The sequence below is a fragment of the Dromiciops gliroides genome, chromosome 1, assembly GCF_019393635.1.
Source record: "Dromiciops gliroides isolate mDroGli1 chromosome 1, mDroGli1.pri, whole genome shotgun sequence".
NCBI lineage: Eukaryota > Metazoa > Chordata > Mammalia > Microbiotheria > Microbiotheriidae > Dromiciops > Dromiciops gliroides.
Genome location: NC_057861.1, coordinates 336558027 through 336580579, shown reverse-complemented (window position 1 = coordinate 336580579; position 22553 = coordinate 336558027). Strand labels below are relative to the sequence as shown.

General features: G+C 42.1%; 1 protein-coding gene across 2 annotated transcripts in view; it reads left to right on the top strand.

Moving 5' to 3' along the window:
* The first annotated feature begins 5824 nt into the window (after positions 1-5824).
* Positions 5825-22553, top strand: part of SLC9A3 (solute carrier family 9 member A3) — a 139842-nt gene continuing 123113 nt past the window's right edge. For both annotated transcript variants that reach the window (XM_043979849.1, XM_043979850.1), the window contains exon 1: positions 5825-6384. In XM_043979849.1, coding sequence (XP_043835784.1) covers positions 6165-6384 — 220 coding nt within the window. In that variant the 5' untranslated portion in view covers positions 5825-6164. The remainder of the gene's footprint in view (positions 6385-22553) is intronic.

The following is a 22553-nucleotide window of genomic DNA, read 5'->3' as shown; positions in this document are numbered from 1 at the left end:
CCCTCACTAGATCCAACCCTCCCTGATATCCTGTATCTCTTCTGCCTCACTAGATCCTCACTAGATCCAACCCTCCCTGATATCCTGTATCTCTTCTGCCTCACTAGATCCTCACTAGATCGCACCCTCCCTGATAGTCCTGTATCTCTTCTGCCTTTGTCAGCCAAACTTGCAAAAGCTGCCTATACTTGATGTATCTACTTCATTTCCTCTCACTCTCTGAAATGCTCTGAAATCTGGTTTCCAGTCTCATCTTTCTACTGCAGCCATTCTCCCCAGATGATCCTTTAATTGATGTATCTAATGGTCCTTTCTCAATCATTACCTTCTTGATATCTCTGTAATATCTCTGTAATATCTGTAATAGCATTGACCACCATCTCCTCTGGGTTGGGGGGATGCTGTTCTCTCTTAGCTCTTCTACATCTCTCTGACTGTGTCTTCTCATTTTCTTTTGCTGGTTCTTCATGTCATGTGCGCTAAGTGTGGGTTTCCCCCAAGCCTCTGTCTTGGGTCCTTTTCTCTTTTCTCTCTATACTCTCACTTGTTGATCTCATCATCTCCCACAGGTTAAATTATTTTCTCTGTGAAGATAATTCTTATATCTATATATTTAGTCCCATTTTCTCTTCCACACTGCCTACTGACCATTTCAAAATGTATGGCCCTTCAGCATCTCAAACTCAGCATGTCCAAAACAGAACTCTTTTATTTTCTTCCTTGAAACCTACCCCCCTTCCAAAATCCCCTATTACTAAGAATAACAGTGCTACCCTTCCAGTCATCTTGGTAAATAGCCTCCATCCCATCCTTAATTCTTAGGGTTGCTCATGCCACATATAAAAGCAGTTGCTGGGGCAGCTGGTTGGCGTTTGAAATTAGATGGGGGTGGGGCAGCTAGGTGGTGCAGTGGATAGAGCGCCGGCCCTGGAGTCAGGAGGACCTGAGTTCAAATCCGACCTCAGACACTTAACACTTCCTAGCTGTGTGACCCTGGGCAAGTCACCTAACCCCAATTGCCTCACCAAAAAAAAAAAAAAAAAAAAGCAGTTGCTGAGTCTTGACTTTGATATCTCCACAGCACCTCTGATACTTCCTGTCTGCCATCCTCTTTCACCTTCAGGCCCTTCTCACCTCTTCAATTGGGTGTTCCTGCCCCAATTCTCTCCCCACTCCAATCCTTCACATAGTTGCCAAAATAATAATGTAGAGGTCTGACCGTGTCAATACCCTCTCAAGTAAACTGCAGTAGCATTAGTAGTAGTAAAATGCAGTAGCATTGCCTCTAGGACTAAATAGTTGTAGCATATATACATATATATGTATGTGTATATATGTGTGTATGTATGTGTATATATATATGTATGTATGTATGTATGTATATATGTGTGTGTGTGTGTGTATGTATGTGTATATATATATATGATGCCTGGGACTACTTCTTGAGCTCTCCCTTGCATTGGGTCCTTGGAGGGCAGCTGCCTACTCCCCTCTGGGTTCTAGAGTTATCCCTGAGCAGTTGGGTTTCTAGTACTGTCCCTCACGAGTCCCCATAGGTATGCTTATCATTGTTTCTCAGATTTATTTAGCTTTTAGAAAGGCTATTTTCAAAGTAGATATAAGCAACAATCCCTCCAATCTGGAGGCATGCTCTGGGTTTCTTCCCCCCAAACACAAGGTCACTGGGGTGAGTGGGCTCAAACTTAAAACACAAAGCTAATAAGGCACATATGCAGATAGTGAACAGGTAACTCAAAGCTCTTGGTCTTTGGGAGGAGGACAGAGACAAAGATAGAGGCATACAGAGACAGAGAAAGACACTGAGAGATAGAGATGGAGCAAGAGACAGAGATAAAGAGAAGAAATGAGAGACACATGGAGAAGGAGAGACAGAGAAGAGAGAAATGTGACAGAAAGAAAAGAGACAGAGGGGAGAAGAAAGAGGGAGAAAGAGATACACACAGAGAGAAGAGAGACAAAAAGAGAGAGAAAGGAAAATAGAGAGAGGATAGAAAGAAGCAAAAACAGAGTGAAAGAGAGATGGAAAGAGAAACAAAGGCAGACTGAGAAAAAGGGGAGGGATGGAAAATTCTCCCTTCCTTCCCCTCACTCCCCACCTCCAGCATTTCTTCCTCCAAAGCCCTTCTCTGATGGATTTCCGACCCCCCCACACCCCCACCTCACCCCCTGCCAAATTCTACTCACTAACTCCAAACTAGCTTGCTGGGTTTTTTTTTTTAATTAAATAGCTCCATAGGACATGTCTGATTCTTTCCAACCAATGACAAGATATTTTCTCTGTGGAGTCATCATCTGCCATCCAATGACTTAAAACCATCTTGATCCTTGGTAACCAAGATATCTATGTTTTCAATGATTAATTTGGGGCAGGGGGTGGACCTCTACCCCTATGTATAAACTTTCTATGGCAATTCATTCCAATCTGGCCCTTTCCTGTCTTTCCAGTCTTCTCCATGCACCCCTCCATTTAGTCACAGTGTCGTAAGCTAGCTGTTTCTCTGTGCCTTTGTGCTGGTTGCTTCTATCAGCTGGAATGCTGTCTATCATCTCCACCTCTTAGAAGCCCTGCCTCTACAAGACTCCACTTCTTCAGGAAGATTTTCTTAGTACTCCCAGCTGCTAGAGTCTTCCCCTTCCATCTCCTCTGTATCTTGTATATACTTATTCATATATATGTTGTCTTTCCCATTAAAATGTAAACTCCTTGGGGGCAGCTAGGTGGCACAGTGGATAAAGCACCGCCCCTGGATTCAGGAGGACCTGAGTTCAAATCTGACCTCAGACACTGGACACTTACTAGCTGTGTGAACTGGGCAAGTCACTTAACCTTCATTGCCCTGCACGCGAGCACACACACACACACACACAGTAAGCTCCTTGAGGACAGGAAATGTTTTTACTTTTTATTTTTCTATTCCTTGTAATTGGCACTTAAGAAATGTCTGTCATTTGACTAATATTTTTATCTTTGTATTTCTTTCGGATCCTAGCTTTGTACAGAGTAAATTCTAAATGATGTTGAATTATTTAACGAATCAATGCCTTATTGCGCCCATGTCCAGATAGTCAGTTCTGTTCTTTCCTTTGAAACTAGCTGTTTTTTCTTAATAATAAATTTATTCATTTAGAATTTTCCTTGAATTACACATAAAAAAAATTTTTCACATTGATTTTTAAAAATTTTGTGTTCCAAATTCTCTTCTTCCCTCACTCCCCACCACTCCCTAAGAAATCAAGCAATTCAATATAAGTTATACATGTGCTGTCATGCAAAACATCTCCATATTAGTCAGGCTGTGAAAGAAAACAGACAAAATAACTTTAGAAAGAGGAACTAACAAAAAAATTATACTTCATTCTGCATTCAGATACCATCAGTTCTTTCTCTGTAGATGGATTGCATTTTTCACAAGTCCTTCTGATGGCATTCTGCCCATCATTTCTTTCACAGTTACTATTGCTAACTGCATTACCCTCCACCCTATTCCCTCCCCCTGATATTTACTCTATTTTCTATCTTCTTTCACCCTATCCCTCCTCAAAAGTGTTTTGCTTCTTACTGCCCCCTTCCCCAATCTGTCCTCCCTTCCTTCACCTCTCACCCCTTGAAACTAGCTGGTTTTATAACCAACCCTTTCGAGTAAGTAACCTAGCCACCATCTAGGAGTAAAGGCCCCTGGAAGATGTCTCTTTTTTTTTAAGTGAGGCAATTGAGGTTAAGTGACTTGCCCAGGGTCACACAGCTAGTAAGTGTTAAGTGTCTGAGGTCGGATTTGAACTCAGGTCCTCCTGACTCCAGGGTCGGTGCTCTATCCACTGCACCACCTAGCTGGCCCTGGAAGATGTCTCTTACAGTCATATGATCATAGTATCTACTTGAAGGACCAAGCCTCCAAGATGAGGAAACCAAGGCCCAGATAGAAAGTAGTGACTTTTCCAAGATCACACACTTAGAAAGAGCTGAGATTCAAGCCTGCCTTGTGACTCTGACAGTCTCTGCTGGTGATGCATCTTAGGCTCCCTTTTGCCTTCAGGCTAAAATACAAATTCCAGTGTTTGACCTTTAAAATGCCCATTTTCCTCCTATCTTTGAAGGCTAAATACACCTCACTCCCCCTCACAATCTCTATACTCCAGCCAGACCAGACTTTCTGTTCTTCGTATATAACATTCCATCTTTTGGCTGGGGCTTTGCACAGGCTGTCTCCTTTGCCGGGAACTCTTCCTCACCTTTGACTCATGAAAGCCCTAACTCCTTTAAACGCTCAGCTTAAGTGCCATTTCCTTCGAGAAGGCTTTCCTGATTACCCCACGTCCTCCATCGGCATTCTGCACCACTGCATTTGCTGTGCATCGTATATATCTTGTTGTTACTTATCTATAGCTATAAACTCCCTCAGGTCAGAAATTCTCTTTTAGTTTTGAATCCTTGGTGCCTAGTATGGTGTGCTCTTGGCACATACACAAGTGCTTAAAAAATGCTTGTAGAGGGGCAGCTAGGTGGCGCAATGGATAGAGCACCAGCCCTGGAGTCAGAAGGACCTGAGTTCAAATCCGGCCTCAGACACTTAACACTTCCTAGCTGTGTGACCCTGGGCAAGTCACCTAACCCCAATTGCCTCACTAAAAAAAAATGCTTGTAGGTTGACTGTTGTTGGCTGATGCGGCCTCTCCAGTATATGTACCTGTCTTCATAAATCTGTTCCCATGAACACTTTGGACACCTGGGGCTATCCTGGTGATCGATGCATCATTAATTAGCCACGACTGGCAAAAAACGCAAAAAATTTTTAAAAGTTCTTGAACTGAACAAATGGAAGAGGGAAAAGACAGCTGTATTAAAACTGTTTACACCAGGAAACACTACACTTCAAAACCAAATGAAAGGCCACTTTCAATAGAAAGCCTTTTCTTATGCCCAGTCGGTATTGCTTTTATCCCCACACCCCACGGTAAAGCTTTGTTTTCACCTCTCAAGCCTTCCTTACTTTGTTAGATAATCATTTGCACGTGTCATTGCCTTAGATGACTACAAACACCATGAATTAATTTCGTATCTCACCCAGTCTCTAGCATAGTGCTCCTCAGCACGCAATTGGGAGTTAAAAAATAAATTATTGAATTGAAATGAATCAAACACACACCCCTGCTGGTGCCCGTCCCCTGGTGCCATCACCACCTCTGCTCTCAGTATCCCGTTAACATCGTTCATCTGTGCCCTCTCCAAACCCCTTCCCTGGATCCATCCCAGGCCTCGGACCCTTCCTCCCGTGCTTAACTCTGCTTGGCTATGTACTCTCCTCCCTCGCTCGGGGTTCCCATGTCTTTCTCCCCAGTGTTTGTGGTGCGGGGGCCCCCTCAGCGCTAACCTCGTGGCTAAGACCTCCCAGTCCACCGCGCGCTTGGGACGGTCGGTAGAAGCCGTGGGAACAGACGGCGTTGAGCGCGGCCGCTCCGATTCCTTGGCCGCTCTCTCTGACTGGGCTTTCCCTGCTCTGCCCAGCCGGACTCCTTCTCCTGGGGTCAGGCCGGCCAGAGACCTAGATAGAGGGAGCGTGGGGCGGGGTGCATTGGCGTGTGCGCGCGCGCGTGTGTCTGAACTGTGTAGTTGTGTGTGTGTGTGTGTGTGTGTGTGTGTGTGTGTGTGTGTGTGTGTGTGTGTGTGTGTGTGTCCGTCCAGGCAGAGGGGAAGGCTCCGCCTCTCAGGGCTCTGGGGCCGCCCAATAAAGAGAACTGCGGCCGGACCAGCAGCTCGCACCTTGCACTAGCCTCTGCTCCGCTCCCACTCCAGCTCCCGGCGGTTCTTCTTCCAGACAGCCAGGCAGCCCCGAGCCCCTTTGCGCCGGGCGTGCCAGTCTGTCAGTCAGTCAGTCTACTTGCCTACCAACCCTGGCCTGATCCGGAGCCTGGAGCAGCAGGTGAGGCTCAGAGACGCAAAGGGATGTCAGAAATTATGTCAATCTCATCAGACTGGAAAGGGCGCTGAGCCGGCACCGGCACCTGCACCGACACTGGCACCCGCACCACCGCGGCTGGACTCGGAGCTGTCAGCGGAGAGCAGGTGGCTGCTGTCAGCTACTGTCGCTGCCCCCGGTTGGAGGCAGCGCATCTCGGGGAACTCTCAGTGAGTGTCCGGCTGCAGGATGGCCTTCAGGGCGAGGGGGACGCGCCTGGGGCTCAGTTTCCCTGCCTGGGGACTCTTGTTTTTGGCCCTTTGGATGCTGCCGCGGGTCCTAGGGACTGAAGAGATCCCGGGGAGCCACGAAAACAATGGCTTCCAGGTTGTCACTTTCGAATGGCATCACGTCCAGGACCCCTACATCATCGCACTCTGGATTCTCGTAGCTAGCCTGGCCAAGATCGGTGAGTTAACTAGCCTGCCTAAGGCAGACCCATGCAGCGGTTTAGAGTGCTGGCAGCTCTTGACCCAGGCTCTGATGAGCCTCTTTCCAGGACTTGGGGAGGTGGGGGTGGTGGCAGTGGTATCCGGGCTGGGAGCAGAGAGATCTGGGCCATTTGTTTGATTTTTTTATTTGAAGGTTTCCTCTCAAGTTCCTTGCAGCTGTTAGGACACAGCACTGCAGTGTCCTAACAGTTACAGCTCGAATCTTCAGTGAGAAATAGTGAACTATCTTATCACGAGCCTGTTTTTCTAAATCTGATCCTATTTCTTTGTCATGTCAAATAACTTAGTATTTTCTAAAACAAGTATTTTTATTCTATGATGATTTTGCACTTGTCCATCAATAATATTCATGTAGCTAATGACTTCTGGGAAAATGTTCCAGAAATTTTTTTGATTGGTGTATCATTTCGTGACACCTCTCTCCTCCATTCCCCATAACATGATACTGCCTAGATCTTTATGGGAAAATGCATCTGAAGTAGACAGGGATTACACTCCATGGGGCAAGAAGTTAGGATCATTTTGTACATACATAGTATATATTAATTAACATATATTAACTAATAGTAACATTATATTGGCATTACATGGTGCCACTATCTGATATCCTCAATATTTCCTGATTCTGGTGACATTTCACTTTTTGTAAAACTTTCTGTCTGGTTTAAAAAGTATTATAGGACTTGGCACATTTCAAGTTTAATAACTATGTCGATGATACACACACACACCTACAGAATTCACTGTTGTCCTAGAATTGTTATGTGAATTTTTTTTTTTTAAAGAAGTTGCTGGGAAAGTTTGTTGAAAGCCCTGAAGAGCAGCGTTAGGAACAGAAATTTTTGGTTCTTGTTACTTGAATTATTCTCCACTACTCTTCAATAGATCTGAGATCTGTTCAAAAAAATAAAAACAATCTCATCAAAAAAAGCGCAGCAAATTGAAAATTTTCATCCTAATTCAGTGGCAACAAGAAAAGCAATAGAATGAGTGAAAAGACTGCATATTTAAAAGGGAAAGCTAATTTTTCAAGCCTTCCTTGTGGATTTTTGGTGTCTATGACAATTTTTACCTTTTCTTAGGTTTTTTGAGGTTGCTTTTTTCTACCTGAGATTGTTAAGAAATTTGATTTTTTTTTTTAAGTTTGAGTTTAGTTCCTTATATTATAGAGAGTTGTGAGGTATTTTTGCTTTAGTATGCTCAAGCAGGTAATTGGGAAAACCACGTGTGCAATGACATTTTCTCATGTAACACCTTTTTTTTTTCCTCCTGACTTTATTAGCTGTCTTTTCATTCCTCTGAGAAAGCTGCCTCACCTTCCAGTAAAACAAAGGTGATAATTAACTACTAGGTAAGGTGATAGGAAGGTTAATTTTCCTCAAGTGCTTTCCTACAGAAAATTCACTATATTTAATAGATACATCTTTTTACTGTGGGTCATACATTTGATTCTTAATAACCCTTTGATAGTCCAGGCCTGACTGTTGTCTTCGCTTTGTGCCATGTCAATATATCCTGCTTCATTCAGGTGGACCTGGGCTGAATGTTTGACACTGCCTCATTCTCTTTCTTCTTAGTATTCAACCTGTTTGACATTACCTCATTCTCTTTCTTCTTAGTATTCAACCTTCACATTTATCAAATTATTTCAATCCCAAAGCAGAAAAAGAGGAATAGGGAGACAATTTGTGTAGCTGGAATCACAGACTTAACTAATCTAAAAAGAAATAGTGTGGTAGAATTCGAGGTGGCCTCGAAGCTAGAATCACAAGTTCAAGTTTTAAATATGGACAGATACTGGCTGTATGACTATGGGCAAATCTTTTATCCTTTGAGGGCCCCAGGCAATTCTTTAGAACATTAAATTAGAGATAGGGTACTAACCTGCTTTTGAGGGCCCCAGGCAATTCTTTAGAACTTTAAGTTAGAGAAAGGGTACTAACCTGCTTCTCTGTACCAATGAAATCACTGATACACACCCTATTCCTAAAGAAAGGTAAATGCCTGAAAGCATAAATGATTCTGACTCATTAATTTTTTTTCATCATCACTGGTCCTCGAGAAGGAAGGATGCAGATTAAACATTGTCTTTATATAAAACTATTTGGAGAGGTAGCTTGGTATATGGAGGGTAGAAACCTGGTCATAGAACCAGAAAGATTCCAGTCTTCCCTCTGACTCTTACTAGCCTGAACAAATTAATTAATCTCTCAGTTCTATGCACCATCCCTCCCCCACAACCTACTGAGAAGTTACATATTAGAGTTTCTACACTAGTGAAAACAAGAAACACAGGTTCAGGTATGATCATCTTAATTTTTCCATGCCTCTAATCTGCTACCTTGGAAGGCTTTTAAGGGAATCTAATTTATAAGTAGATTAGAAACTGGAAGGAAAAGGCAGGCAGCTAGGTGGCACAATGGATAGAGTTCAGCTCCTAGGAAGATCTGAGTTCAAATACAGCTTCAGAAATTTATTAGCTTTGTAACATTAGATAAATCACTTAACCCGTGCCTGTCTCGGGTTCCTCGTCTGAAAATCGAGACATTTAGATAGTGAAGAGGATAGAGGGACAGGCCTGGAGTCAGGAAGACCTGAGTTCAAATCCAGTTCTCACTTACTAGCTGTGTGATCCTGGGCAAGTCACTTAACTGTTTGCCTTGTTTCCTCATCTATAAAATGAGCTGGAGAAATGGCAAACCACTCTAGCATCTTTGCCCAAAAAACGAAAACAAAAACAAACAAAAAAAAATTTAAAAGGGGGTTACAAAGAGTTGGACACAACTGAAAAAATTATTAAATAACAACAAATTGGGTATAATAATTGCATCTACCTCCCAGGGTTGTTGTGAGGAAAAAAATTGTAAGATACTGAGCAAATCTTAAAGTGATATAATAATCTCAAAAGAAATGCTTGGAATGTCTTAGAAGAAAAGCAGTATGTGGTTATGTATTTAGAGCTGGAAGGGACCCGAAAAGCCCCTGAATCTAACTTTTTCATTTTACAAATGAGGAAATTAATGTTCAGAGAGTCACAGAGCTGATAGGTATCAGAGGCAAGATCGGCCTGGTCTTCTTTACTCCAACTGCAGTTCCCTAACCACTGCACTGTATGGCTTTTCATTAGATAACATGGTTTATATAAATGTTAGCTCTTCCATAAACTTGGAGTGATACAGAGATTGAAGTTGTTGATTTCTGTGCTAGGCACAACTCATATCTTTTTTTTTCTTTCTTCTTTTTTTTTTTTTTAGTGACGCAATTGGGGTTAAGTGACTTGCCCAGGGTCACACAGCTAGTAAGTGTCTGAGGCCGGCTTTGAACTCAGGTACTCCCGACTCTAGGGCCAGTGCTCTATCCACTGAGCCACCTAGCTGCCCCCGACAACTCATATCTTGAAAATTGCAATTTAACGAGGCCAAAGAGTCTCATTTCTTGATATTTTTTCTAATGGAAAGGGTAGCACATTCGGCGGCAAGAGAACTGGGTTCGGATCCCAGGCTAGATTTTTATTGGCTGTGTGACCATGGGAAATTCACTTGATCTCTGTGAATCTCAGTGTTCTCTCAAAGAATGTGAGGGTATTAACACTGGCACTATTTTCCTTGCTGGGCCACGTGGAGTAAACGGTGTCTCTACCACCTTATACTTTTGAGGTTCTGCATCCCTGCTCAGAAAATCCCCAGTTGTGTGACCTCGTAGAACTCACTTTATCTTTAAACCTAAATTTTCTCATTTGGAAAATGATACATTCACTACCTACCTTCGAAGACGATTATTAGAATATATATTATCTAAACTAGTATAACCTAAATTTTTTTTGGTCTAATTTTAGCTAGCTGAGTTAATCATTTAGAATGGAGCAGTTCTGATGATGGTATTGAAGTCTACTTCAATTTGGTTATGTTTGAAAGAATCCCTAATGACTCCTGTAAAAATTCCCCTGTCCTAGGTCACCAAGGACCGAATACTTATCAGCTCTCCCCCTAGTTAGATTAATCCAGAGCAGTCAGGAAGAAGACGTTATCGCTTGTAAAACAGATGAAATCCTGTTTTAACAATTTCATATGAGCATCCTGTGGTTATATGAAACTATTTCTGTTTCCCAGGTTACAAGTCCTAATATGGGCCTATAAACTGTTTTGAGGCCTTGATACAAATAATTTTATAAAGAGAAAAATGCTCTATGGCTGATGTGTGCACAGGTCTGCCAATTTAATAGTCAAACTACTTAAGGAAGATACTGCCTGCTCTTTTGGGATAATGTGGTACCTGCATAACCTCAAGAGTTCTAGAAGAGACTCCCAACATGTTGGCTAGATGCTGCTCTGAAGGATTTATGAGACAAAGTAGATAAACTTGCAATCAGCACCATTGGAGGGAATGCTGTTGATGAGATTGCATATCCATTTAAGATATTTAGTGCTGTGCTTTCAATCTTTTTTTTGGGGGGGGGGTGAGGCAATTGGGGTTAAGCGACTTGCCCAGTGTCACACAGCTAGTAAGTGTTAAGTGTCTGAGGCCGGATTTGAACTCAGGTCCTCCTGACTCCAGGGCTGGTGCTTTATCCCCTGTGCCACCTAGCTGCCCCTTCAATATCTTTTTTTTTTGGGGGGGGTGCAATGGGGGTTAAGTGACTTGCCCAGGGTCACACAGCTAGTAAGTGTCAAGTGTCTGAGGCCGGATTTGAACTCAGGTCCTCCTGACTCCAGGGCCGGTGCTCTATCCACTGCGCCACCTAGCTGCCCCCCCCTCAATATCTTTTTTTTTTTTTTTGGTGAGGCAATTGGGGTTAAGTGACTTGCCCAGGGTCACACAGCTAGTAAGTGTTAAGTGTCTGAGGCTGGATTTGAACTCAGGTACTCCTGAATCCAAGGCCGGCGCTCTATCCACTGCGCCACCTAGCTGCCCCCCCTCAATATCTTTTTAATAAAGCATATAATTATAATTGATGTGTGTATAAAAAGAATACTTTCTTAAAGAAGTAGAGGATTGTTTGCATGTTGGTTGATGGATGTGACCGAATCGTCCTCAACATGATTTAAGTGAGGTGTTAAATGAATGGTCAAAGTAGATAATCTGGGAACAAATTATTTCTTGAAATGGGGATTGCATAAGAAGAAAGAGAAAAAGGGTATGGAAGTCAGGTATAAAGGATGCAGATTTAGAGGGTCTGATAGGAAGAAAGAGAACATAAAGTGGGGCCTATAAAAAAGTGAGGAACTGTAAAATTATGAAGTGTCCATCTAGGGGTCAGAGGTAAAGACTGGGGAATGTGGGAGAACTACTAAACTCATTTGAAAGTTGGGCTTCTGTTGACAGATTAAAATATGTAAAATAATAAGGCTTCTTCCAAATGTTTTCTGACACCTCAAATTTTCTTGTCCTAGACACCTCACAGAATCAAAGAGTTTTAGAAAGAAATCTTAGAGATGACCTAATCTGACTTCTCAGTGAAGAATCCTTTCTCTAATTTAATTTTAGTGAACATTTATTAAGTATCTTCTGTGTTCAAGACCTTGCATTAAGCACTGGGGGCACAGGGATATAGCATTTGTCTAACCTTCCAACAAATCTCTCTAGACACTTTCACTCTGATACCCTATTATAGAAATCTCACTCTGACTGGCTAGAGCCTTTTAAGCATCCTTCCTTGTAGCCATTCATTATCTTGCTCCTATTCATTTGTTTTGATTCTGCATTTGAGATCCCTCTGAACTGGAAGGGACCTTTGGCCATCTAGTCTAAAACCATGCCTGAACAAAAACCATCTTCTACATTATCTCTGAGAACTAATTATATATCCTTTGCTCATAGACCTTTAATGAGAGGGACCCTACTACCTTCTGAGGTAATTTCACTTTAGGGTTGATTTATTGCTTCTCAAGTTTTGTGGGGTTTTTAAATTTCATTTATTTATTTATTTATTTATTTATTAATTTTAGTGAGGCAATTGGGGTTAAGTGACTTGCCCAGGGTCACACAACTAGTAAGTGTTAAGTGTCTGAGGCCAGATTTGAACTCAGGTACTCCTGAATCCAGGGCCAGTGCTTTATCCACTGCACCACCTAGCTGCCCCCAAGGGGGTTGATTACTTTTTTAAAAAATTTATTTATTTATTTGTTTGTCTGTCTGTTTGTTTGTGGGGCAATTGGGGTTAAGTGACTTGCCCAGGGTCACACAGCTAGTAAGTGTCAAGTGTCTGAGGCCAGATTTGAACTCAGGTACTCCTGAATCCAGGGCTTTATCCACTGCGCCACCTAGCCGCCCCAGGTTGATTACTCTTAAGCTGATCCTATCAACCCTCAACACCATTTTCCAAACTGATCCATCTTTTCTGCTAAAACACTCTTGAGCATACCTCCCATTTCTCCTACTTTGTTCAGAAATATTTCACAGGTCATTCGATTTCTTTACAGAGGAGCAAGTTACCCAACTCACATATTACAAACTTGATTTAACTGAGCTACTGTGGGTTGATAAGGACAGCTAAGTGGATAGAGTACAAGGCCTAGAGTCAGGGAGACTCATCTTCCTGAGTTCAAATCTCCCCTCAGACACTTATTAGCTATGTGGCCTTGGTCATGTCACTTAACCCCGTTTGCCTAAGTTTCCTCATCTATAAAATGAGCTGGAGAAGGAAATGGCAAACCACTCCAGTATCTTTGCCAAGAAAACTCCAAATGGGGTCACAAAGAGTTTAACTGAAACTGAATAACAACAATAGAAATGGGTTGATAATGTGGCTTTTAGCAGTATTCTTATCATTACAGTTCTTTAGTGCTTCAAATCATTTTAGCAAGTATTTATTAATCACCTCCTCTTTCTAAAAATCTTTGCTATATCCTGGGAATACAAAAACAAAAAAAGAAAGGCTCTGGCCTCATGGAGTTTACTTTCACTTGGAAGTGTTAACCTGGAAATTAAGGAAACAATCAATATAGGAGAAAATAAGGTCTTTAATGGGGCAGAGGAACCCATTTTTGTGATACTTTGTGGAATCACAAAGCTCAGAAGTTAGGAATACCCAAAGATGGGAACTGAGGACAGGGTTTTTTTGAGTAATAGAACAAAAAGGGAGCCAAAAGATTGTTCCAGAGTGAGTATAGCTACTTAATGTAAATGAACCTTTAAAAGAAATAACAGAACTGCTCCTAAGTTAACTATAGGCGTAACTGACTCTGAATAGAAACTAGTTAATGTAGATGGACTCTTTTTCATAATAACCACAAAATCCAGGGAATAAGGTGGGGAACATTGGGAGGAGATAAATTGCTTGGGGGAAGGTCTCTAAATCCTTCTAGAGTCTGGAAATGACAAAGACAGTCAGCCCCAGGCAATTCATCTGCCTGGGTAGGGGGACTGGGTGGGGAATCAGTCAGTTCCCAGTAAATTTGTAGTTCTCATTCCCTCCTCTTGATCAAGATGAATTCTGGAATTCATCAATGACCAAAAATAGTGTTGGGGCATGAAACACGATTCTCAGGCCATGTCCAGATATCTTGGGAGAGCAGTCTACACTGATGTCGTTTGTTTCTTTTTCCTGGTCAGACAAAGTTTAGTATCGCTGGAAGTCCATTCAGGACCTCTTCAGATGTGATAAATGGATCCAGCTGTCAATTCCTTTCAGCTTTGCGGCAGAGGGGTTGGTCGGCAGGATTTGGTAGGGGCCTTTCCATCTGGGCCGTAAGGAATCCTCGAGCAGGTGCCTTTTCCAATAGGCCCAGTCTTCAGGTTCCAACTGTAGGTTAGACTTAATTAGGGTTGAGCCACTAGAAAATGACTTAGAGACAAGATGATTAAGGTGATGAAGAGTTTGTGTGAGACCTTTACAATAGGACAGAAGGGAGGCCTTGAGGGTGAGGGAGTCGCTTGAGGGAAAGAAGAGAGGCATAGGACACCCAGTGATGATTTCAAAAGGTGAAAGAGAATGTTTACCAAAAGGGGTTGCCCTAAGATTCAGAAGAACTAGGGGAAGGGCCTTTGGCCATGGTATATTCAAATCATCCATAAACTTTCCAAGCTGGACCTTAATGATCCCATTTATACATTCTACCAAACCTGAGGATTGGGGGTGGTAAGCACAGTGTAAGTGTTGAAGTACTGGCCAGGAATCTAAAATTGGGAGATAATTGAACCAGTGAAATTAGTGCCTCTATCACTGTGAATTTCTTTAGATTCTAAAAGACACTTGGCTACAGCTGTCCCTGTAGCTTGTCTGCAAGGGAAAGCCTCTACCCAATGGGAGAACATGCAAACCATGACTAATACAAACTTATAATTGGAAGAGAGCGGGAGTTGAATAAAATCAATCTGCCAGATTTGAAACGGGGTCTCAGGGAGGGGGAATCTCCCAGGGGGAGGTTTTAGGGGCTTGCTTATGTTATATTTAGGACAGATTTCACATTGTAAACATCTTGTGCAGCTCATCTCAACTTTCCCCACCAATATTTTCGGCCTAAACTAAGCAACTTATGAGGACTCCACTGACTTAAAGAGTATAGGTATTCCATCATAGGTCTACACAGAGAGTCAGGGAGGACAGGGCATCCATTTGGCACATACCCAAGCCCAGAGTTTTTATCTTTTTACACCCCTCTATTCTTAGCTTGTCTTGGATGGGATGGGACATGGTCCTTTGCTGGGGTCAGTGTTAACTTGGGACCAGGTACAGTGGATGCAACAGAAGACAAACTAATAGGGAGTGGGGTTTTCTGAGGAGCTTGCTTGGCATGCAGGTTAGCAAGGGCATTACCCCAGGCATGGGGAGAGCCTTTCCGGGAGTGTCCTGGTATTTTAATAACAGCCACTGCTGCTGGTAACAAAAAGGAATCGAGCAATTTTTGGACTTGTGTCCCACTTTTCTTTTCTTTTTCTTTCTTTCTTTCTTTTTTTTTTTGGTGAGGCAATTGGGGTTAAGTGACTTGCCCAGGGTCACACAGCTAGTAAGTGTTAAGTGTCTGAGGCCGGATTTGAACTCAGGTCCTCCTGACCCCAAGGCCAGTGCTCTATCCACTGCGCCACCTAGCTGCCCCCGACATGCAAATTTAATGGGGAGTCTAAGGTCACTTTTTCCACTAATTTCAGCAGGTTAGAGGCTGCAACAACAACAGCTCTGAGGCACGGTGGAAGGCCCTTGGTCACTGGGTCAAGTACCTTGCTCTAGTACCCAAGTGGTCTGAAATTATCCCTGTGTTTTTGACACAGAACCCCAAGACCATTTCCTTGCTTTTCTACCACATATAGATGAAAAGGAAGTGAATAGTCAGGGCGGACAATAGCTGGAGGGCATGAGAGGGCAGTTTTAAGAACAACAAATGCAGCCCCTGAAACTTTGTTCCAGTGAAGTGGGTCTGAGGCTGAATCTTTTAGGAGATCATAAGGGGGTGTGCTAACAAGGAAAAGGAAGGGATTCACAATCTGCAGTAGCCAGCAAGTCCCAGGAAACCACAAAGCTGTCGCTTAGTTGAAGGCGGAACGAATTTCTTCACTGCCGCTAGTCTATCAGGGTCAAGGCAAAGACTGTTGGCTGATATCAGGTGTCCTAAAAACTTAACTTGGGAACATGCAAATTGTAACTTTTCCTTAGAAGCTTTATGTCCTTTTGGTTTTGTGGGGCAAAGAGGGTTAAGTGACTTGCCCAGGGTCACACAGCTAGTCAGTGTCAAATGTCTGAGGTCGGATTTGAACTCAGGTCCTCCTGAATCTAGGGCCAGTGCTTTATCCACTGCGCCACCTAGCTGCCCCTTTATGTCCTTTTTGAGTCAAGGTAGTAAAGAGAAAAACAGAATCAGCTTTTGATGACTGAAGATCTGGAGAGCAAAGCAGTAAATCATCTACATAACTGAAGGAGTGTAGACCCTAAAGGGAATTTAAGGTCTGCAAGGTCAGCTTTCAAAATTTATGAGAAATAGAAGGGACTTTCTGTGTAGCCCTGAGGTAGTACAGTCCACGTATACTGCTGGCCCTCCCAAGTAAAGGCAAAAAGAAACTGGCTATTTACGTCTAGGGGCACACTAAAAAAATGCACTACACGAGTCCATTACAGTAAAAACAGTAGAATCAGAAGGAATGAGGCTCAGGAGTGTGTATGGATTAGGAACCACGGGTACTTTAGGGACCACACAAGTATTTATCGTGCTCAGGTCTTGGACTAGCTGCCATCCTCGTCCATCAGGCCTCTGAATGGGTAGAATCGGAGAATTACCGGGGCTAGTGCAAGGAACTAAAAGTCCAGAGGTTAAATATTCCTTAATGATTGGCTTAATTCCCTCAATTGTCTCTTTGGAGAGAGGATACTATGGAATTCGAGGAAGAGGTTTAGAGGGATCAAGTTGAATCTGAATTGGAGAGGCACTAAGAATCTTTCCGATATTAGAAGGGTTAGTTGCCCAAAGGGAAGATGGGACTTCATCCAAAGGTGGTGAAGAGCCGACACAGACAGGAGCTGTCAGGATAAGGGGAAAGTAGGGTGGTTTTCAGGAAGAGAGAGTTGGATGTCATTTTGGGGAGAGAATTCAATCGTGGCTCTGTATACCTGAAGAAAATCCCGACCTAGAAGGTGTAAAGGCGTATCTGGTGAGAGGAGAAAAGGATGAGTTCCGGACACATCTCCAATGGTGAAAGGTAAAGGGTGAGAAATATAAACAGACTGTTCATGGTTAGAGATCCCCACTATTGAAACCTTTTTAGAACTCCGAGGGAGGGGGTGAGGAAAAGCAGTGGGCTTAATACAGACATTGTGGCGCCAGTATCTATGAGAATTTTTTTCTTTTTCTTTTTTGCTTTTTGGTGAGGCAATTGGGGTTAAGTGACTTGCCTAGGGTCACACAGCTAGTAAGTGTTAAGTGTCTGAGGCTGGATTTGAACTCAGGTCCTCCTGACTCCAGGGCGGGTGCTCTATCCACTGTGCCACCTAGCTGCCTCCATCTATGAGAATTTCAATGGGATGAGAAAATACCACCATATGAGTGAAACCCAAAGGAGACACAGACACCACCATATAAACCCCCTCTTTGCCCTCGGAGCCCCGTCAATTTGAGGTAGACCAGCTGGTTTTTTGTTTTTTTGAAGGCATCTCATCAAAGGAAAATGATCCCTGTTTCTGTAGTTTAAAACAATCTTTCCTCCAGTGCCTTGTCTTTTTGCAATAAAAACAAACTATCACCCTGGAAATCTGAGGCAGAAAGAGAGAAAGTTCGTAGTTTTAGTGGTTTTAATTGCCTCTCTTTCCTATTTTTCTCTACTATTTCTTTTTCCTTTTCTCCTGCTAGAGTTTTGCTGGTACTTACTAGCTAAATAAACCAGATCAGAAGTAGGGGTTATATTCCAGTTTAACTTTCCTCTTTTGATTAAGTCTGCAAGGGGTTTGTTTAATCCTGCTACATAAAGAGAGTTAAAAGTGACCAAGTGTCCTGCGCATTGGGGGAGATACCAGAGTTAGTTTGAAAGGTTAGACAAAAATCTATTATAAAAATCAAAAACTGATTCTCCTATATTTTGGGTGCAGGACTGGATCTTCTTCTAATCTATAGGTTTTGGGAAAGCCTTAGGGATGGCCTCTAATAAAGCCTTCCCAATTTTTTGTGCTTCCTGGAGGTGTACATCAGATCCCACCTTTTTGTTAGATATTCGGTTTATGTGCTCAATGGGATTATCCCAATGAGCTGTTTGAAACCAATGGGTAGCTTCTCCAGGACCTAAAAGAGTTTGAACAAGCTGATAAAGATTGGAGAGGCCAGGTTGACAGGTAGAGAGTGTAATTTCAAATTCCCAAGCAAAATCTATAGGATTTTCACGGGCTTTAGGAAATTCCTTGACCATGGATCGTAGTTCAGCCTTGGTCCAAGAAGTAAAAGATGCCTGAAATATGTTAATCTGGAAATTAAGAAAACAATCAATACAGAAGAAAATAAGATCTTTAATCCGGGCAGTGCTCGGTATCACAAAACTCAGAAGCTAGGAATACCCAAAGATGAGAACAGAGGACAGGGTTTTTATGGTGTAACAGAACAAAAAGGGAACCAAAAGCTTGCTCCAGTGTGAGTATAGCTACTTAATGTAAATTAACCTTTAACAAAAGAAATAATAGGACTGCTCCTAAATTAAGCATAGGCAATACTGACTTTGAATAGAAACTACTTAATGTTGATGTACTCTTTTACATAATAAAGTCCATGGGCAGCTAGGTGGAGCAGTGGATAAAGCACTGGCCTTGGATTCAGGAGGACCTGAGTTCAAATCCAGCATCAGACACTTGACACTTAACTAGCTGTGTGACCCTGGGCAAGTCACTTAATCCTCATTGCCCTGCAAAAACAAAAACAAAAAACGTAATAAAGTCCTGGGAGTAAGGTGGGGAACATTGGGAGGGGATAAATTGCTTGGGGAAAGGTCTCTAAGTCCTTCTAGAATCTGGAAAACAAAGACAGTCAGTCCCAGGAAATTCATCTGCCGGGGTAGGGGGACTGGGTGGGGAATCAGTCCTCAGTAAATTTGTAGTTCTCAGAGGTAATAAGCATATCTAAACATTAGTAAATACAAGATAATTTGAGGCTGGAGTGGGCAAACTCCTGGGAGGCAGTATCTGACCTGAATATTCAAAGAAGATAAGGATTTTGTAAAAAGTGAAGAAGAGCAAAAGGAAGAAGAGAAGGGAGAGAAAGAGGAAGGAGCGCATTCTAGGCTTTCAGAGCATGTTGGGTAGGTGTAGCCTTGTACAAGTCCATGAAAGTGAGCAATGAGAATGTTTAATTTGGGGAATCACTTGGTGATCCACTTTACCAGAGTGTGAAGGGGAAGAATGTGAAGTAAGATCCATTGTTTGATTTATGTGGGTACTATCCCACTAGATCACAGTGCCCCTATTTTAGCAAACCTACTCTTTTTTTCATCACATCTTTGTTGGTCTAATGGTGATGAGTCTGGGCAGCTAAGTGGCACAATGGACAGAGCATTGGGCCTGGAGCTAGGAGGACCTGAGTTCAAATCCAGCCTCAGACACTTAACACTTACTAGCTGTGTGACCCTAGGCAAGTCACTTAACCCCAATTGCCTCACCAAGAAAAAAAATGTAATTGATAAATATTTTTTAAAATAAATAGAACTATGATAAAACAGACAATATCAGTTTTTTAAATTTCGAGTTCCTCCCACCCCTCCTACACCCTTTGAGAAGGCAAACAATATAGTATTGATTATTCATGTAAAATCACGCAAAATATTTTCACATTAGCCATGTTGCAAAACACACACATACAAATGTGGTCACAAAGAGTCAGACATGACTGAATGACAAAGCAATAGCAACAATAAATTATGATGATGAACCTCTTGGACCTTAGCTAGGTCAGCCCTCAGACATATGGACACGAAGTCCATTTCCAGATCCTTTTTAACTTAATATGATCTGCTAGAACCTGTGCTTCACTGCCCTAGTTTTTAAGAACCCACAAAACAGTGCAGTAACAAGAACTCATATGCCACGACAGGGAATTGGATTAGGATTTTAGTGGATGCATTATAAGACCATTCTAATATCAAAACAATGTTCCACTGCTATCATGCCAGTATCACAGTCAGTAGGCACCAGACCCAAGATTTGAACTGGGGTCTCTCAGACCAGTTTGCTATTCACTAGATCATTGTAGTAACCCTGCAGTGCCTCCAAACTCTTCAAGACTATAAATTCCAGGGCAACTAATGATTTCTATTAGTAGAGGGAGTTTCCTTACTGAGAATTTGCTAAATCAATGATATCACAAGTTCAGAAGAGACAAAGACAGGGGTCAGCTAGGTGGCATAGGCATCAGTCCTGAATTGAAAAGGACCTGAGTTCAAATCCAGCCTCAGACACTTGACACTTACTAGCTGTGTGACCCTGGGCAAGTCACTTAACCCTCATTGTCCCACCAAAAAAAAAAAAGAGACAGAGACAGAGAGAATGACAGAGAGAGACACAGAGAGACACAGAGAGCACCATGGCACAGTAGAGCTCCAGCATCCAAATTAGTAAGACCTCGGTTCAAGTCCCCCTTCATACTCTACTGCTTGTATTGCCTTGGACAAGTCACTTGCCCAGACAAGTATCCCAAACAGTTCTCTATGATAATTAGTTCTAGGGCAGGTGCCAGTGTGGAAGGAGTTTTCACAACACAAGTTCCCTCTGGGGATAAAATTACAGATTGACACACATGTATATGTCTTTATGTTCTATATACATACACATGTATGTTTAGCATGTGTTTATATAGACGTAGAAACATCTCAATCATTTAAAGGCTGATTATCACTGAATAGATTTGAGAAAAGGGTCTAGGTGGAAGATATGTTTTGAGCAGGCTTTGCTTTCTCACTGAGGTACCTCCTAAGTCTAAATTAGTTAATATCGTCCAGCTTTAGGATGGAGGAAGGAAGGGAGAAGGCTGGTAGCAGGAGGTAACAAGATATCATTCTGACTATTAAATTGACTTCACTGAATTGAGTTTCTGAATAGTAACTACCAAGAGCTACTGAGGCAATTATCCTTTGAAAAGTGAGGATTGTTGATGATTCACTTGTTGAATCTCTAACCTAAGAAATTCACTTATTCTCATTTGAGAATAAGTGCTATTTCTACTTTTGCTGATAGCATTGTCTTGTCAAGGAAGGAAGTGTTAATTTTTTACTTAAGGACACTGTATTTCAAAAGAGAAAGTAGATTAGGTATAGTCTTTATTCCTCTACTCCATTAACAATCAATAATTCAGCAATGGATATGATATAAATGTCCAGATTGTAGATACAATGAAAGGCAAGAATGAAATAATCCATGCCCTTACATTCTAAATTTCTAATTGTCTAATCCTCATAACTGCTTCTGGATTTTCATACTTTGGGATTCCATCTATCAGTCGTAAGAGCCTTTTCTCCAACCAGGAAACAAAAATTTTCAGGATGAGTGGTATTTATCACAGCTTTTTAAAAAATTCTGCAAATCACTAAATCCACCAAATTCTGTTAGGCTAATGAATCCTGTGTGAGGCTTACTCCATCTTCTCCTGCTCTACATGAGGCAGTTATATGGTGTTTAGACTCTTGGAACTGGAGTAAGGAAGACCTGAGTTCAAATTTCTGCTCCAGACAATTGGTGACTGTGTCACCCTGGGCAAACCACTTGACTTTCCTCAATTTCCTCATCTACAAAATAGAGTAATAATAATAATACCTACTGCATAGGATTGCCGTGAGGATCAAATAAAATAACATATAAAGTGCTTTCCAAACATTGAAGTGCTAGGGTCAGCTAGGTGGTGTAGCGGATAGAGTGCTGAGTCTGGACTCATCTTCTTGTGTTCAAATCTGATCTCAGACACTGTGTGGCCCTGGGCAAGTCATTTAACCCTGTTGGCCTCAGTTTCTCCATCTGTAAAATGAGCTGAAGAAGGAAATGACAAACCACTCTAGTATCTCTGTCAAGAAAACACCAAATGGTATCACAAAATGCTGGAAATGACTGAAACAACTAAACAAATAACATATGTAAACAGATAACATAAGTGCTTCGAAAACCTCGAAATATTATGCAGATGCCCGCTACAGTAGTAGCTACATGTAAAAGGTTGAGACAACACAGGTACATTTTACAACAGTTCAGATTTAAACAAGTTCAAAGACAAAGTCAGTAGAGGATTGGCCTTTGAATCAGGCAGATATAGCTCACAGACTGTCTCTTGACAAATACATTTGGGATTGTTGCTATGTACCCCAGGCAACTCTGTAGGTTGAAACTTCAGACAAAATGCTCGTCTGTGTATTGGTAGAAGAGGCTCCTACTCTTTCCACCAAAACAACAAAACAGAACAACTTTTCCCTACACCCTCTGCCTGATTTCTTTTAGGTAGAACACAGGAAATCACTGGTCACTTTAATCCTTAATGCCTAATTTAGAGAATACTTTTGCTCTGTAAGGGTCAAAGGCCTACTTAAAGGCATACCTACTTAAGTGAGAAGAGTTTTTGAGGTATATGTAACTGAACTTTAAAAAAAGAACAGGAAAAAAAATAATTTCTGTTAAAGAATCAGTTGCCCAATCTTACCTCCACCATGCCAAACACCTCTCCTCTTCTCTCCATTCACACACCTGCCT